This window comes from Mirounga leonina, unplaced genomic scaffold (genome assembly GCF_011800145.1).
Source record: "Mirounga leonina isolate KUSES-001 unplaced genomic scaffold, KU_Mleo_1.0 Mir_154, whole genome shotgun sequence".
NCBI classification, from domain to species: domain Eukaryota; kingdom Metazoa; phylum Chordata; class Mammalia; order Carnivora; family Phocidae; genus Mirounga; species Mirounga leonina.
In genome coordinates, this window is record NW_023270389.1 from 47,654,526 (window position 1) to 47,672,634 (window position 18,109).

Genomic DNA, 18,109 nt, shown 5'->3' on the forward strand with positions numbered 1-18,109 from the left:
TCAAGATTATATTATATGCAGTTTTGTATCCTGCTTTTCACTCATCGTTATGAGCCTTTTCTCATGTCATGATAAAACCTTTCAAAACAGCTGCACAAAGAAATAATCCATTGTTCAGGGCTCCTGACTGTCTTACACTCAATCTTTGAAAAGCCACAAAAGCAAGTAGAGCAACAGATGGGTCAAAATAACAGAAAAATCGAGAGAACCTCCTAAGGCCAGAGAAGGTGGTTAAATCCTAATGTAATGGAGAAAAAGCAACCCAGAGCAGAAAAGGATCAGGAGCCGTGGACGGCAAAGAGAGTGGGGAAGTCCTTTTTCTCCCCACTGACCACGCCAGGCCAACGACCAGCAGCCAGTGCAGTGCTGAGGGGCCATATCACCTGAGCTCGGCTGGGGTAGCAGTTAACAAAACGGGTAGGGGGCTGGGCTAGAGAAGAACTTTCCGACTTTGAGGTAGGGAAGGACTTTTAAATGCAAGACCCCCCAGAGCACAATCATGAACTAAAACATTAGTATATTTAATTAACATCAAAGGGAGTGATTTCTGTACAAAGACTATTTCACTTTAAGTTAACGAATAGGTATTGTGATATGAAAAGATAAGGAGATGTTAAATTTTGCTAATAATAACTGGGGAAAAACAAATAACTAACAATGAGGTACCACTTTACATAGATTAACACAAATTCATGTGTTGAATGAAATACTGGTTTATGAAATATTGGTACAGATAGGGGAAAATGATCTTCATGCATTGCTGGTGCCCATCAATTGGGAAATAGGGTTTGGGAATGAAGACAACAGGGAAACAAATGAGCTCTTGGAAAGACTGATTCTAGCATGCCTTTAAGCGAGAAGCAGGATTTACCTAATTCTCTACCACTAGGTCCTAAAAGAGGCAGTGAAAATTCATGGTATTGTGAACAAACATTTATTTAACCTTTTCCATTATCACTCGATATTTAGACTGCTACTAGTTTTTCACTACTGAAAACTCTACAGCTAAGATCCTGAATACATGTAACTTTGGATTTCATTACTTCTCCAGGGTACTTCCTAGAAATACCTTCCTAGAAATATCTTAGATATTTGAGTAAAAAGGTAGTTACTCATCCAAAGGGTAGGAACATTCAGGTTTCCAATACATAATGCCAGAGTTCTTCAAAAGACTGAACTGATTAACAATGCCACAAGCTGCATCGGAATCTCAATGCATTCCTGCCAATAAAATACTGTTGTTGTTTTTTTTTAATCCTGCCATTTTTAGCAGAAGAAAATCGTATCCCATTGTTTCAACTGGATTTGTTCTTGTTATTGGTGAGGATGAACCACCGCCCCCACCCCCGCCATATTTATCAGCAACTGATAATTTCTATTCACTCAATTGTGTCCTTAGATCATTTTCTATTAAAGTTTTAGCATATATATAGATTTGTATAAACATTTATATATTAAGGTTGTTAATGTTTGGATTACATTGGATTCAAGTATTTTCTCATTTGATGTTTCCTGATATAGGAGTTAATTGTATTTAGCAGAGTCTACTGAATAGCTTTTCCTTTGCAATTTTTCAATTATTGCTTTTGTGCCTAGAAAATCCTTCCTAATCCAGAAAAAGACAAAAATTCACCTTTATTTTCTTCTGGTTTTCTTTATATATTCATTTAACAAATATTGTGAATATTTCTTTTGAAGTCTGTCAATATGCCCTGATGGCGATGTTGCTCAGACGGGGAAGTGGGCTACCAGACATTCCTGTTACCAGGCTCCCGGCTAGCCCAGCCCCGTGGTGAAAAAAATATTAATCTTCCTAGTTAGCTTACACATTTCGAATGTATATCCATTTTTCTTTTGGAATTATTCTGGTTACTGAAGCCAAGCATATTTTGTATGAAGGCCAATTCATTATATATGTCATGCTGTATGCTTCTAGCATATGGGGTAAGTCTTACTTACTTAAAACAAAATAAAGCAAAACAAACAAACCAAAAAAACAGTACTCTCAGGCCCAATTAATGATGAATTCAATTTAGGGACTTGAGTTCCAACTCTGGTTTTCATCCTGCCATTGTATTTACCAAGAATATCTTCACTCATGGTGGTATACCAGAATGAAATGACCTTAAATAGTATAAAGTGAAGATATCTACTCTGGTATTCCGAGAACCACCCAGATTGCAAAGGACTCGTGCAAATTTAGTGGAATCCGTCCATCAGCTATCTCAAGTAGGTACCAAGTGGAAGTTATGAGTGTTGCTCCCTTTAGGAGTCCACAAGTCCTCTCCAAGAGGTTTTCAAAAAAGGAAACAAAGCAAACGTAACCCTCCATGATGACACATACCTGTCCAAATGAAAGGCTGCTACCTCTGCATTGTGTCTATCATAACCAGCATAGGGCTCCCCTTCTACCACATAGTCTCGGTTATACCTGCAGAGTGAATGGGAAGCACAGATGTAGACGTGAATTACATCGGCACCGCACGAGACAGCAGAACAGAACGTTAGCAAGCCTGACTCCGCCCTATGGACACCTTCCCTGCCAAACCTGAGCAGAGGTGTGGATTCGGATGAATCACTGGTAGAGGGGGGAAGATGAAGTGGAGAAGGGAAACTAGATTTCTCTATCTGCTGCAGCAGTCACTCTATGAATAAAACATGTGAGATGCTATTTCTACCCCTCTTTCCATGGAGTTTAAGTAAAACTCAAAGGTCATTTTCTGGAGGGCAAGGACTATCTCTGTGTCTCTACCTATAGTTGGTGCTTAATAAATGTTTGCTAACATTTTTATTAGACTGAACTGAAGAAACGAAGGGAAACATACAATTAAAATGTTTGTGTTACCAGAATGGCTATGGCAAGGCTTATAAGAGAAGTTTAAATTTCTTGGAAATAAACGGTCTTGATATGCCTCAGTGTTCGTTTAATGAGTAAGCAAAGGTGCATTTGAAAAAAGCTGTTTGAATAACCATCCTCTTTTTCTGTGTTTACATTTATGATGATGTAGCGGCAGGAATATTGGACTGGCGTGACAGCCAGGTGTATGGTTCTGTCATTACCTGTCTGGGTAACCTTGAGCTAAACTGTTCTCTTCTCTGGGTCTTAGATTCTACATCTATAACATACTAGGGGCTGGACTAGGGGGCAATTTCTAAGATCTCTTTCATCTCAAACTCCACTCTGATGATTTTTCCATCACATGCATGACATAAACAAAAGATAATAAAAGCTGGCATATTTCTTTCTACCAATCATAAAGACAGATACCATTTAATGGTTAATCGGGAAGAAAGAGACACTAAATCCGCTTATGACCGCTACTGTTCGCCTGCATTTCCCCGAATCAAAAGACCTATTAGGCTTTACAGGCAAGTGTAAAATAGAAATGAACAGAAGCTGGAGGGAAGAGGAGCTGCTCTTCCTGGACACCTGGATAGGGGGAGTGGGAGACGGTGCTGTCAAAGGCTGTGAGCTTCAGTGTAAATGACCTTGGCGTCTAAAGTGAAACGAACCATGCCCACAAAACACCTTTTCAAGGCAAAGTGATGGAACACTTCTGTCAGAAGACAGCCGTGCGTCATCCCCCAGTTGGAGGCCAGTTTCTTCTTAGTATGGTCCGTATCCTCAAGCGTCGCTTGCTCATTCCTAGTGTCAAAGCACTGGTCAGGCTACCTAGGATTCCACTGGCTGCCTCCCCAGTAAAGCCTCCATTTTTAAACAGAACTGCAGCAAAAGCGGACATTATTCGAGCACGTCTCTCTCCACCACAGCTGCAGGCTGTCCACAGAGCTGGGGGATAGTCCTGAACACTTTCTCTGTCGGGGCTCCAGCGGAGCCACAGGGACATGTGTGCGCTGTGCGGTCCACTCCTTCCAGTGAAACATTCGAGAGCTTTCCAAAACCTCGAAAGGTGGCTCGGGGTGGAATGTTACACCCTAGGGGAATCCAGGGACGTTGGGGGTGGCTGGAGGGGAAGGGAGGGAAAGAAGAGGGAAGAAATAAGAATGAAAGAGCTGCGGCAGAGTCAGGAGGTCTGACTCCCTGGCTCCCCGTGGGCTGTGTGAACCGTGGCGCGTCCCAACGCTGCATCTCACCCGTCAAAGGAGCAGCTGGCCCGGCCGGCCCATCCCCAAGGTCCCTTCCCGCACACGCTAGGATCACTCACTCACGTCTCCCCACTCTGAGGCCTACCCTGCCATCTTGTTGCCTTCCCACCGTAACTGCAGGCTTTGCCTGTGAAAGCCCATCTACTTCCAGAAGGACGACAGCTACACTGAGGAAAAAAAAAAATCACTTTTCTAATGTGAGGCAAAACGTGCAAATAAAAGCATCACTGTCTTCCCATAAATTCCACCCACCACGCGCGCCTCCTGTCTCTGACAGGAGGACACGGCCATCCGGGCTCCGGAAGCGCAGGAACCACAAGTGGCTCGTGAAGAAGGGTGCACGTGCCGCCGGAGCAGCAGGGACATGGGGCCTCCTCTCAGCAGAGAGTGATCCATCTTGTCACTGGCAGAGCAGCAAAATTCATACAGTAACTGCCAATAAATCACTCCTACCCTTCTGCTGAAGGACATCGGCGTCTGACCAAGGACATTAATTTGCACTTACACTAGGACTAAATAGCCTCGGAGGCCCCCAGGGTCAGAATAGCAATTTGCTGGGCATCTCGGGGCCAGAGTCAATTTCTACAAGCACTGAGACGTGTACCCACCGTCCGCAGCCTGTGACAGTGCCGGGTGTAACCAGCACAGGTCGGCGTGGGCCGTGACCGAGGGCGCGACACCCCCCACCGCAGGGCCCCTGCAGGTGGTGGGTGGGGGGAGGACAGTTCCCTGGGGCTGGGAGTGATGTGGGCTGGGGGGGTGCGGGGACCAGTGGGGCAGGAATCAAGAGCAGGGTGTAGAGGGGAGGACTAGACTGCCAGGGGTGGACCATGACGCTGTGGAGGCTGGGTTTTGTCCAGTGAGCAACGGGCGGTCCCTGGACGTTTTAAAGTTGGGAACACAGTGCTCACATGGGCATTTGGAGGGGGAATGAAAGGGGCCCTCAGCAGGATGTGGTAGAGGGAGGTAAGGGGACGGCTGCGGTGGTGGAAAGAGACGGGAGATGAAGCGACAGTGACCAGGTTAGTTTGTGCGGTTCTCTGCTGCCACCTCCCCTGGTCACCAGCCGGGCCTCCCCTCCCTCCACTTCTACCCGGTCTAAACACCCTGGGCCTCCCTGCCAAGCGCCTGGACTAGCACGGACAGAGCGCACTACCCAGAGTACCTGCCTTCTAACGCCTCCTGCTGGCCCACCTTACCCCCAGTGCCCCCTGTACAGATGGTGCTTGTGCAGGGGACATCCTCTTCTTTAAACACGAAATGCCCACAGCGCATCTCTGTACGCGAATTTCATTTTTGTTTTTAGTTTGCCTTCTTTCTGCTCACACTGCTGCTTGCCCAGGCCACCAACCAAGACGTCAAGGACTACATTTCAAAACTAAGCTAGTGATTTTTGATGATGGGTGCTGCATGTCATCACACTTACAGGAAGGCAAACAAACTGAAGAGAACTACACGTGTGTGGCAGAACACCAGCCGCTCAGACTCAGATCCTAAAGCCACTTACGGCGGGATGACCGTGTCAAGTTAGTTACTCTCCCTCAGCCTCAGTTTCTTACTCTCTAAATAAGAGGTGTAACAGCCCACAGTTGTGATGGAGGCTGAAAGCATGGACAGAGACAAAAGTATTTAGTGTGGTGCCTGGTGAACGGTGTGCGTCCAGTGGAAAATATATCGCAAGGCCCACGTAACCACACTTTTTCCACATCACCTGCCAATCAGACTTTTCTATTCTCCAAAAGCATACTGTATTTTTAACTTTCCTAATTTCCATGTCTTCCATACATCACACTTCCCAGTTCCAGGCAAATGCAGACTTCCTCCGTTTCTGGGATCCCAATAGATTTGCTCTCCGGCTGCCTATTACCTACTGATGGTAGGGTTGTGAAGACGGCTAAGCTAACTACTTTTGGCACAGTTGAATTTTGTACACCTTTACCCCATATTTCTTATCCCACCCCAGCAAGAGACTCAAAAGCTCTATTAAGGAATGAAAAAAACATTTAGTACACAGAAAATTTCAGACATTACCAACTTTGAGAAAATTCACTGGTAACTAATTCCTGGCAAAAGAACATGAATCACCATCATGTTAACCTATTTCAAATTCATATACTCACAGAAAACTATTTAAAAATTGCCACACCAATTATCTCTGTAGAGCCTTTGAGAAGTCCCCAAGGGATCACTGTCTAACAACATACAACTCAGCTCACTTTCTCAGATTTTGGACTGAGGGAGCTAAAATGCTCAGTTCTCTCCTTAAAACAGGTAGAACAACAACAAGGCATCACTACACACATTATCAGAATGGCTAAAATCCAAAACACTGACAACACAAAATGTTAGTGAGGAAGTGGAGTAACAGGAACTCTCATTTCATTGCTGGTGGGAATGCAAAAGAGTACAGCTACTTTGGAAGACAGTTTGGCAGTTTCTTACAAAATTAAACATACTCTTAGCATATGATCCAGCAATCATGCTCCTTGGTATTTAACCAAATGAGCTGAAAACTTCCATCTACAAAAAACGTGCACATGAATGTTTATAGTAGCTTTATTCATATTTGCCAAAATGTGGAAGCAACCAAGATGTTCTTCAGTAGGTAAATGGATAAACAAAATGTGGTACATCCAGACAATGCAATGTTGTTCAGTAATAAAAAGAAATGAGCATCAATCCACAAAAAGACGTGGAGGAAACTTAAATGCACATTGCTAAGTGAGAGAAGCCAATCCGAAAAGGCTACAAAGGTATGATTCCAATTATATAGCACTCTGCAGAAGACCAAACTATGGAGGCTGTAAAAAGATCAGTTGTTGCCAGGGGCTTGGGGGGGGGGGGGGGGGGAAACAGAAGGATGAGTAAGTGGAACATAGGGGATTTTTAGGGCAGGGAAGCTGTTCTGTAGGATACTGTAATGGTAGATACTTGTCATTATATGTTTATCAAAATCCACAGAATGTACCACACGGAGTGTGAACCTTACTGCAAACAATGAACTTTAGCTCATAAATTAATACTGGCTCATCAACTGTAACAAATGTGCTATACTAATAGATGTCAATAATGGGGACACTGGGGGTAGGTGGGGGAGCTCTCTATACTTTCCTCTTGATTTTTCTGTAAACCTAAAACTGCTCCAAAAAATAAAGTTTATTAATTGAAACAAAACCCGTGTGAAAGAATCATAGCTTCAGTACTTCAAGGGGACTTTAGTCACCTGCCCAAACCCACTCCAGCTCTGGCTAACTCCGGCTCTACTGCATCCCTGACATGTGGTTAGTTATCCAGCCTCCAACTGCACACTTTTGGTGACAAGTCACTGAGTTCCTAACCAGTTCATTTTGTATCGCTCACATCTGGCACAAAGCACACATTTGGTAAATTCAGAAATCAAGGAGAGCTTTAAGTGTAAAATGTTCAAGTCTTATACAGAACCAAAACACGTTCCCATAAATTGCCCCTACTCGAAGAATCATAGAACATTAAGAGCTAGAAAATACTTCAGAGATCTTGTGGTCTACTCTTCTCATTTTATTGAAGAGAACACCAAGAGAAGGAGATGAAGTCTTATATAAATTGCAAGCTATGTGAATCAACCAACTAGCACATAGAACTTCCAAGATGAAGACTTACCGTTTAGGTTTGAAGACAACTTTCTGTCCTCCTTCAAGTATGAGTAAGGCTTTCAGTTGTGTCCCTTTATAACCCACATCAGCTTTAATGATTTTCTTGGTGGCCATGGCATGCATGATTGCCCCCAGCTCTGGTGTCTCTTCTGGGTACACTTCCCGGGGAACCACCCACTGGGCTGCAATCTCCCAGGGAGACTGCAAGGTGTGGTCCAGCTTGGGCACCAGCTCCACCCGCAAGCCAGCCATCATTCTGTGAAAAGCCCTCTGGTCCTCTCGGTTTGCAGCTGATGTGTCTAGGTTGTCAATCAGGAAAACTTTGGTGAAGATAAAGATGACAAGAAGAATTGCTAACAGCACGACTCGCTGCTTTAGCTTCATGTTGACCTCTTTTCCTTCTCCCCTGACCCACTCTCTCTCACTTATCAAGGACAGCAGGTGGTGATGGTCAGCAAGGAGAGTCCATGATTATGCAGACTGGTCCATTTCTTCACTGGAGCGCCTCCCACAATTCCTGCAAGCCCAAGTACAAAGCAAAATTCAGTCAGAGATTCTGTCGCTTCCACCCCGGAATCTTTCACAAGCCTCCAACATATTACACATTGTTTTATCCTCGCTAATCCCATGCTTGAGAAGACCCAATAGTTTAAAACGAACTGGTGTGGGGAAGGACTTCATAGGTAAGAACCAGGTACAATAGAATTTTTAAAGCAAATTCTCCTGTTTAATAGGGTGCAGAGTCAGATCCATTGGACTGGCTACAAATTCCAGAACACCAACACAATGAGAAAAAGCACAACAAAAGCAACATGAAGAGATGCCTAACTCCTTCACTTTCATTTTTACCTTTCAAAATCCGTAATGGACTTTTGAACAAACCACCAGTATTAGGAAACTTTCCAGTTCTTATCTTCTCTAAATGTATGTTTTATGACATGTTGTAAGTCAGGAACTCCTAAAAACGCCACAGAGGATCCAGAGGAGAGCAGTAACTCCTCCGAATCCAAATCCCCAGCCACCCTGGAAGTGTCCTGTCTGTTGCTCACATACTTAAATACAACACCCAGACGTGTAGCTCTACTTCATCAGTCTTCCACTAATTATTTTTCAAAATTAAAATCCCTGTAAATTAGGGGTAATCAAACCTGGATAAATTAAGCAAAGGAAAAACATATCCCTATCCCATCTAGCTATTAGTAGAACACGACCAGAAAACGAAAGAAACCTGGTGCTATAGCAACACTATGGAGTCTGGACTGGTCGGGCACAGGACAAAGGGACTGATGCCACAGATGTCAAGCAGCACCTGCTTCCGGTGTGGAGCAGACCACACTCCGGTCAGGTCTCAAGCTCAGAGACTCCAAACACTAGATTTCTGCAAGGGTGTCAAGCACACACAGTTCAGTCTCACTTGCATGCTGACAGGTGGCTTTCCGCTCCGCGCACGAGCCTCCGTGCTGTATGCGTATGGACGGCACAGCCCTGGGCTGAGACAAAGGGGACAGGAAGGTAACAGGGAGCGGCTTGACTCCAATTCCGTTAACAACTCAAACCATTAATCAAAGACATAATGCCGGTACAAACGACACGGCAGACTCGCACCCCAACTGGAGACCCCGTTCGTTTGCAGAAAGAGGCGGAAGGGGAGAGTCGAAGTCAAACTCTAACGGTCGCCAGCCACCTGTTTTGTGTCATCCTCATCTCCCGGGAAGTACATAACACTTCTAGCTGAAGCAACGGTAATTCAAGTGCACCCAGAATGCAACTGTGAGCGTAGCGAGTTTGGTGTGAAACTCAGCACAAGGGTTCTGTGGGATTACAGGTACGAGCAGTGCAAGGAGAGCGGATTTCAGAGGTTTCTGCTCGTCCCAGCACGACCTCAACCACACAGCTCCTCCAACGATCCCTTCCACAGGACACGTTGCGGCCACGGTGACAGAAGGTTAACGTGGAAATCTCACTGTGCCAGTGGTCCCTTTCTCAGCCCCTCCGGCTGCAGCGAGCGACAGGCCTGGGATACTTCTGGTGCAGAGGGGTAAGCAGGGTGGGCAGCCTTCCTCCTCCTAGAACGCATTCTTCAGGACTGAAATCTGGTTAACCCCTAAACTTCTAATGATGCTGCTCATTTCATTTAGCATAAATTCCTCCCTCAGGCTATAGAAACATTTCATATCTAAACACTCACCATAAACATTAGGGAGATTGAGGTTTTTTTGGTTTTGTTTTGTTTTTTAAATTACTAATGCAATAGGAAGTTCCAGCAACTCCAAAATTCAGACATAACAAACTGATTCCGTAGTCTTTGTGTGCTTTTAAGTTCCGAAACCTCGCTACCTTTTGAACAGGTCCCTTCCTCAATTCAGGGCTGCAAACAATGCATCCACTCAACTAGGATAGGAGTTTATATGATGTGAACTGAAGAGTTCAGCTGTTAGATTATTTCACTATTTACCTCTGCAGGTTAGGAGTGAGCACAGGTTGCAAGAGGCTAAAGGAGGTTTCATTTGTGATTAGTCACCACATCCTGGTAGAACAAGGAAGACAGCAATTTGGCATGGTTCTCTACAACTGCCCTTCATTCCCACAGCCCCCACCTTAATTTAGTGCTCAGCCCCTTCTACTGAATCACTGAAAGAACTGCCTTCTGGGCCTCCAGGTTCTCCAATGCGGACCAGATGAGGCACCACTCACTGTTCTGATCATATGGCACTTCTGCTTTCTACAGATTCCTTAGCAAGGCAGGAAAGCCCTACCCTAAATGGCTTCAGCCAGTCTGCTTCGCCAGGCATCCCTCTCCTCAGCTTCAACCCAAACGGACCATGACCATGCTCTGCCCTCCCTGCCAGGTGTGGGGCTGACCTCTGCCCTTGTCATTCCTCACCCTGGGACTTCCTCAAAATTCTTGCTCCTACCCTTTTTTCCCATCTTCTCCTGTTTAAAGCCTAATCTATTTTTTGAGGGCCATCTCCAAAGCCATTTCTGGTCCCTCTCCGCACCCTACAGTAACCTTTCTCCTTTAGACCAGCACTTAACTACATTCTGCCTTGTCCAGTATCTTCTTGTACATACTTCTCAATTGCCCTCTCAGAAACTTGGCTCCTTGGTGATGTCAACTGTCTTCATGATCCCTATAGTACCTAGCGTAGTAAGGGGAGATGCTTTATTCACCTGAACTGACAACCACTACAAACATCTTGGGACTCTGGTGTTTACTTCCTTCGATATGCAGGATCACATGAGTGTGTGGCACCTTCAAGCTGGACTCCTTTATCAGCTTTCTTCTTTTGTTTGGCAATCTATTTCTCTACCGACGCTCTAACTACTCGGTTTAGTTCAGAGTATAGTTTCGTTCTTTCTTTTTTAAACATTTTTATTTGATATAGAGAATAAGAGCCAGAGAGCACAAGTAGGGGGAATGGCAGAGGGAGGAGAAGCAGGCTCCCTGCTGAGCAAGGAGCCTGATGCGGAGCCAATGTGGGGCTCGATCAGAACCCTGAGTTCATGACCTGAGGTGAAAGGCAGATGCTTGGGGTGCCTGGGTAGCTCAGTTGTTAAGCGTCTGCCTTCAGCTCAGGTCATGATCCCAGGGTCCTGGGATCGAGCCCCGTATCAGGCTCCCTGCTCAGCGGGAGTCTCCTTCTCCCTCTCCTGCTCCCCCTGCTTGTGCTCTCTCTCCCACTGTATCTCGCTGTCAAATAAATAAATAAAATTTAAAAAAAAAAAGAGAGAAAGAAAAAGAAAGGCCGACGCTTAACCGACTGAGCCACCCAGGTGCCCTTAGAGTTTATTTTTCTGGAGAAACACTGACAGTTCAGAAAGAGGTTTTCTTTTAGCTGGAAAGCTGCTATTCCTTCAGCTCACAGGGCAAGCACAAAGATATTTAGGAAATCGACAATGTAGTGATTATAGCGTAATTTCTACCGAAGAAAAGTCTCTCCAATTCCAGAAAAATGTGTAAGATGCATGATACAGAATCATACCATCCTCTAGTGATGGTATACTTCTTACTCTTCACAATGATCCCCTTCACTCCTGTTTGCCTGAGAAGGGAGGATACCCAGGATGGGGTTTCCAGGATACCCATGGGGTCATCTTCTTGTCTTGTTGGAAACAACAGCATATGTCCTATGCATTCTGCAAACCGGGTTTCTAAGATACCCCATTACAGACACTGAGGAAATTAAAGCAGGATCCAACTTATTCATGAAAATTTCACTTGTATTCCCAGAGGACTCTGTCTGCTCTATTTCATGCCTTCACCTTCTCCCATAAATGCTTCCAACAGTGTAACACTGTCTGGTTTATATTACTGTCATTTATTTTAATGGTTCTGTTATGTGGAACAGAGCTCACCTCAAAGAACAAATAGACTCAAGGCAATAATATAAGTCAAAAAATCTTAAGCACAAAAAAAGGCAATGTAAATGGTAGTTTTCGCACTAAAAGCTGGCATAAGCTCTCAAACTGGAGTTCTGGAAAGTAGACCTTTATGAGAAATTTTCCTCCTGAACCCTGGTTTCACCCACAGCTCCATCAACTCAATAAGGCTTGCTATGGAGGCTCATTCTTCACACTCTCTCTCACACACACACACACACCATCCTACACACTTGACAGTTGTTTTATGAGGACAAACTTACGACTATTAAGTTGCCTGGGGAGAAGAGACACAGATTCCACAGAACAAAAGTGAGGTCTTAGTATGAAGTCCTCCATTCAGTGCTAGTGGAACATTTCCAGAAACACGTCAGTGCACAGGTCTAAGTCACTGTGTGACAAGATACAACGTCTGTGGCTGCTGAGGAACATGAGAACACCTGGCGCCTTACTCACTACCTTACTAGAGACTCCCCACAAGCCACCAGTGAGCTGCTGGGTCTCGCTGGCAGCAGTACCCCCTTGAATCTCCCTCTGATCAACTGACATCCTCACACTATTTCTCCTCAGGTCATGGAGAAGAAATCCCAACCTTTGCACAGAGTAACTGAAAGTGAAAGCTTCAGGACTAACCCTTCCTTGTGCTTTCAGTTCAATGGTCAAATCAAGTTCTTTCCACATAAATGGAATGTAACATGTCTGCGAGTGTAAAGTACCATGAGGAAAATGTTCAGTATGAACATTTCATGCATAAGGCTATTAACAAAGGAGATTTCGGGCCCAGCAGGTAGAATTTATTATATAACTAGTATATAATCATATTTACTCACATAACCTCCCTGCCCTTGATCTTCGGTAGGAGTTATAAGGACCCTTTTACAAACTTCTTTAGTAACTACTGGTTTCAGCAAAGCTCTGATGGCCTGGTGAGTAAGAAGAGGTAAGGCCTGAATTTACTTAAGAGTTTTTGGTTGATTATCTACAAAGACAGACACCAACAATTCCTCCCATCAAGAAGTAGAATCTTGGGCGCCTGGGTGGCTCAGTTGGTTAGGCGACTGCCTTCGGCTCAGGTCATGATCCCAGGGTCCGGGGATCGAGTCCCGCATCAGGCTCCCTGCTCTGCGGGGAGCCAGCTTCTCCCTCTTCCACTCCCCCTGCTTGTGTTCCCTCTCTCGCTGTGTCTCTCTCTGTCAAATAAATAAATAAAAAATCTTAAAAAAAAAAAAAAAAAGAAGTAGAATCTAGGGATGCCTGGGTGACTCAGTTGGTTAAGGGTCTGCCTTCGGCTCAGGTCATGATCCTGTGGTCCTGGGGCTGAATCCCAAATCAGGCTCCCTGCTCAGTGGAGAGTCTATTTCTCCCTCTCCCTCAGCCCCTCTCCCCGCTCGTGTGCTCTCTCTCTCTCTCAAATGAATGAATAAATAAATAAAATATTAAGGAATAAAGAAAAAAGTAGAATCTATTTTTCCTCCCCCGGAACCTGGGCTGGCTTTGTAACTTGCTTTGGCCAACAGAATGCAGTGGAAGCAACTGCGTGCCAGGTCTGGGCCTAGTCCTTAAAAGACCTGGCAGCTTCCAGCTGGGACCCAGCCACTACGTAAAGCAGCTTGGGCTAGACTACTGAATGATCAGGAACCTATATGGAGAGAGAGGTCTGACCAGCCCCAGCTGAGCTGCCAGACACAGAAGTGAAGCCATCCCAGTTCCACTTGAAGTCCCAGTTGAATGGGGTCATACATGTGATCCCAGTCTATAAACCATGTGGACAGAAGAACCAACAGGCTGAGCCCAGGTGACCTGCATGATCGTAAGAAATAACAAATCACTATTTTAAGCCACTAAATTTTGGGGTAGCTTGTAAAATCCGACATTCTCATGTCTAGTCTGTCCTTATCAACTATTTTGGAGACATTAAAAATATTGAAGGAGAAGACAGGGAAATAAATCATGTGACTGAAAACAATTCTCTCAGGAAGAAGGAAAGCATTATAGTAACCATTAAATATAAACAAACACTGGATTAATAAATTGTTAGGTCATATTTGTAAATGATTATTAATGCCTTCTACAGAGTAATAAACTCAACATGAAAGTTACACACCATTTCTACTTATTTTGTCTTCATTGTAGATGCTTAAGAAGATACGTAATTAAGGTCTCTTTAAGGTAGCACAAGGGAAAAATATACTCTCACCTGGATCATTTACTAAAAACCACTTACATACTTTAGAATAATCAAGGCTAACCTGGCACCCTCACACAAATACACATGCCCAGTTTATAAAACCTACATTCATACTTCAGCCAAAGCATAAATAATAGCAAAAATCACAACCTTTCAGTAAAAAAAAAAAATTAGAAACAGATATACTTTCGCCCTGGGCTGAATCTGATATAATGCCCTTTTGGGGGTTTTTTTTTTGGTTGTTTTTCTTTTTTAAAGATTTTATTTATTTATTTGACAGAGAGAGACACAGCGAGAGAGGGAACACAAGCAGGGGGAGTGGGAGAGGGAGAAGCAGGCTTCCCGCCAAGCAGAGAGCCCCATGCGGGGCTCAATCCCAGGACCCTGGGATGATGACCTGAGCCAAAGGCAGACGCTTATCAACTGAGCCACCCAGGCGCCCCTCCCTTTTGTTTTCTAATTGGTAGTGACATCAGAGCATTGTGCTATGTTATTATTAACTGTCCCCTAGAAATAAATGCAGTTTCTCCTGATGGTTACTGGCAATTCTAACCAAAATCAGAGCATCCAGAAATCTTTCCATTTAGCACTGTATGCTTCTTTCTATACAGGAAGTCAAAGCACCAATACCAAAGGGCATCAAGTGTTTAGTACCTGAATAAATCCTGAGTATCCCCAGAAAACCAGCCCATTCCTGCACTGCCACCCACTGCTTACCACAAGAGCATATTCTTTTTCATCTTCAAATAGGTCTTCAACTAAAAGAAAAATACCAAATAATATTAATCAGTATCTACATATAGTTTTCCTTTCTCTGCTAATTCTCTGCTTAAGAAATACTTCTTAAGGGCGCCTGGGTGGCTCAGTTGGTTAAGCGACTGCCTTCGGCTCAGGTCATGTTCCTGGAGTCCCGGGATAGAGTCCCACATCGGGCTCCCTGCTCAGCAGGGAGTCTGCCTCTCTCTCTGACCCTCCCCCCTCTCATGCTATCTCATTCTCTCTCTCAAATAAATAAATAAAATCTTTAAAAAAAAAAAAAAAGAAATACTTCTTAAAGACAAATACCATTATGATTTCACTCATGTGGAATTTAAGAAACAAAACAAATGAACAAAGTGGTGGGGGGAAGAGACAGACCAAAAAAAACCCCCCAGACTCTTAACTATAGAAAACTGGTGGTTACCAGAGGGGAGAGGGGTGGGTGATGGGTGAAACAGGTAAAGGGGATTAAAAGTACACTTATCAAGATGAGCACTGAGCAATGTATAGAATTGTTGAATCACTACGCTGTACACCCGAAATTAATATAACACTGTACATTAACTACACTGGAATTAAAATTAAAAAAAAAAAAAAGAGGTTCTTAATCCACCTGCTTATTCTAAATATAAACTCTTCTGAGGCAGAAGGGTTAAGAGGGGGTGCTCTGGGTTCAGAATGCCTGCTTTACCACCTACTATGGGACTTGGGAAAGTAATTTAATGCCTAACCTCTGTGGGCCTCAGTTCTTTCATGTGAAAAGTAAAATAAGAAGACTATTACCACTAACATAATATAATAAAATTAAATTAAAAAAAAAAGAACACTATCAGCTAACTCACAGTTGCTAAACATGAATGACATTACCACATATTCTGTGCTACAACCAGTGCCTGGACAACCTGCAGTGATCACTTGTTCGTCATTATTACCAGATCAAAAACCCAAAGAGGACGACCTGAAAGGAGAAAGAATGACAAAGAAAATAACCCTCCCTAGTCATGCTGTCTTCTGGGGTGCAGAGTGAGGGGCTGAATTCCCAAGTCACATTACAGAGACTTTCAGTGGTCTTTTTTTCCTGAACCAAATTCTTTCCTCAATTGGAAGAGTAGCTAAGATTGCAGGCAAGTAGGTATCTTCAAAATGGGTACCATGTGAAGTAGAACACTGGGAGGCTATGTCACTAATTGGACCAACCTCTTTCTCTTCTCTACAAAGTTCAATTCTACCACAGTCAATGATTAATAAAAGCATTAGGGTTCTTCTATTCCACGAAGAAGGCTGAAATAAAATGGTTTCACAATCTTCTTCAGTTTGGAAAATAAGCTCTCTGTTTTAAAGATGACAGCTTCGCATGTCCTAAAACTCTTTTTTAAAGATTTATTTATTTAGAGAGAGCATGTGCATGACAGAGCGGGGGAGGGGCAGAGGGAGAATCTTCAAGCCAACTCCCTGCTGATCATAGAGCCTCCACAGGGCTTGCTCCCAGGACAGTGAAATCATGACCTGAGCAGAAACCAAGAGCCCATAACCCTGAGATCATAACCTGAGCTGAAACCAAGAGTCGGATGCTTAACTGACTGAGCCCCCCCAGGCGCCCCTGTCCTAAAGTTAAGGTAAGCCTTAAGAATAACTTAAAGCTACAGGTATAGAAAACTGAACTCCCACACAGTCCAAATTACTCTGAGTGTTACATTTTCCTCACTGTTTTCACTTCCACTTAAACATTTATTCATATCTGTAAACTCACAATGCCCTACGTGAAATCCTCTAACAAATTTTCATGAAAGAAGCCAACTAAAATGATCACTAGGCATTAATGAGGCATTAAGGTAGCCTTTCTTCCTGGGTGTAAGAGCAAAAACAAAACATGCAATTAAGAGTGTTTGCTTCCTCTGAAAAAACTCAATTTGTGCAACCTGTCCCATTTAAACCTTGATTTAGGGCAACTCTCTAACCCTATTCTTTGAAAAATGAAAAGAAAAAATCTTTAGCTCATACTGCTAGTGAGGTTTGTTCTAAAAAACCAACATAGGCCGTGTTCACTGATCTAGAAACTCTGTGGAAATGCCCAAGAATTTGCATTTTGTTTCAAATGGGCCAGGTACAATGAACCTTCCCATGTTCTAGGTATTTCACTGCTCAGTTGTCACTATATAACCACCATTGAAGACTATAGCATAGAATGTAATTCCCGTATAGTGCAGAAATATGGAATTTCAAAGAATATAACATTTTCCTCCAGATTTTCCTGTTTTCTGTCTTTACTTTTCAGTTCCCCACAGTCTATGGAAAGGTGTATTAGCTTTATGCAACAATAACACCTCACATTATTAACGTTACATTCCAGGTGTGTCAAGCTGACGGGCCACAGATCACTCTAGAAACAGCAACAGCAGAACCCCCATGCAGGTCTGGGCTGAATTGAGGCTGAGTGGCTCCAGGCATGATCCCTTTGTTAAAATATGAATATAAACACACACACACACACACACATTTTTGGGCATGCCTGTCTCCTCTACTATTCTGTGAGTTCCTTGGGGACAGGGGATATATTTTACTCTCTTTGTGCCTCCACAGAAGCTGGCAGAGTGCGGGGTGCAGGAGAGGTACTCGATAAATGCCTACCGAATAAAAGGAGTGAAGCGCAAGGGAGAGAAAGCTTTAAGGGTTGAAAAATTTCTTCAGCTCCTCGGTCTAAAGATGGCCTCTTTACAGACAAAGAGAAACTAAGTCCTATAATGAATTCAGATATACAGTACAGTATAAAAATGCAGAAATATCAGACATATACACCAACTTTAAATCGCCACCTCTGTATAGCCTGCTTCCACCCTTCAAGGCAACGACTACTGCCAACCTTGTTCCTGCCATTGGTTGGGACCGGGAGTAAAGACCATCTGCAAATGCTAAGAAGAAGACTGGAGATGGTCCAAGACATTGCCCAAGAATGACACGAGACGGGGCTGGAACCAGATCTTCAAGTGTTCCTGGCCACGCTTTCTGAAATGAGAACTGACAGTACTTCCATATCGTTTTCTCT

General features: G+C 43.9%; 1 protein-coding gene across 5 annotated transcripts in view; it reads right to left on the reverse strand.

Annotated features, from left to right (window-relative positions):
• The window catches only part of FAM20B (FAM20B glycosaminoglycan xylosylkinase), a 43,885-nt gene that overhangs the window by 20,919 nt on the left and 4,857 nt on the right, over positions 1–18,109 (reverse strand). For all 5 annotated transcript variants that reach the window (XM_035010703.1, XM_035010708.1, XM_035010707.1 and 2 more), the window contains exons 2-3: positions 7,747–8,256; positions 2,345–2,431 (exon numbers count right to left, since the gene is read on the reverse strand). In XM_035010703.1, coding sequence (XP_034866594.1) covers positions 2,345–2,431; positions 7,747–8,123 — 464 coding nt within the window. In that variant the 5' untranslated portion in view covers positions 8,124–8,256. The remainder of the gene's footprint in view (positions 1–2,344; positions 2,432–7,746; positions 8,257–18,109) is intronic.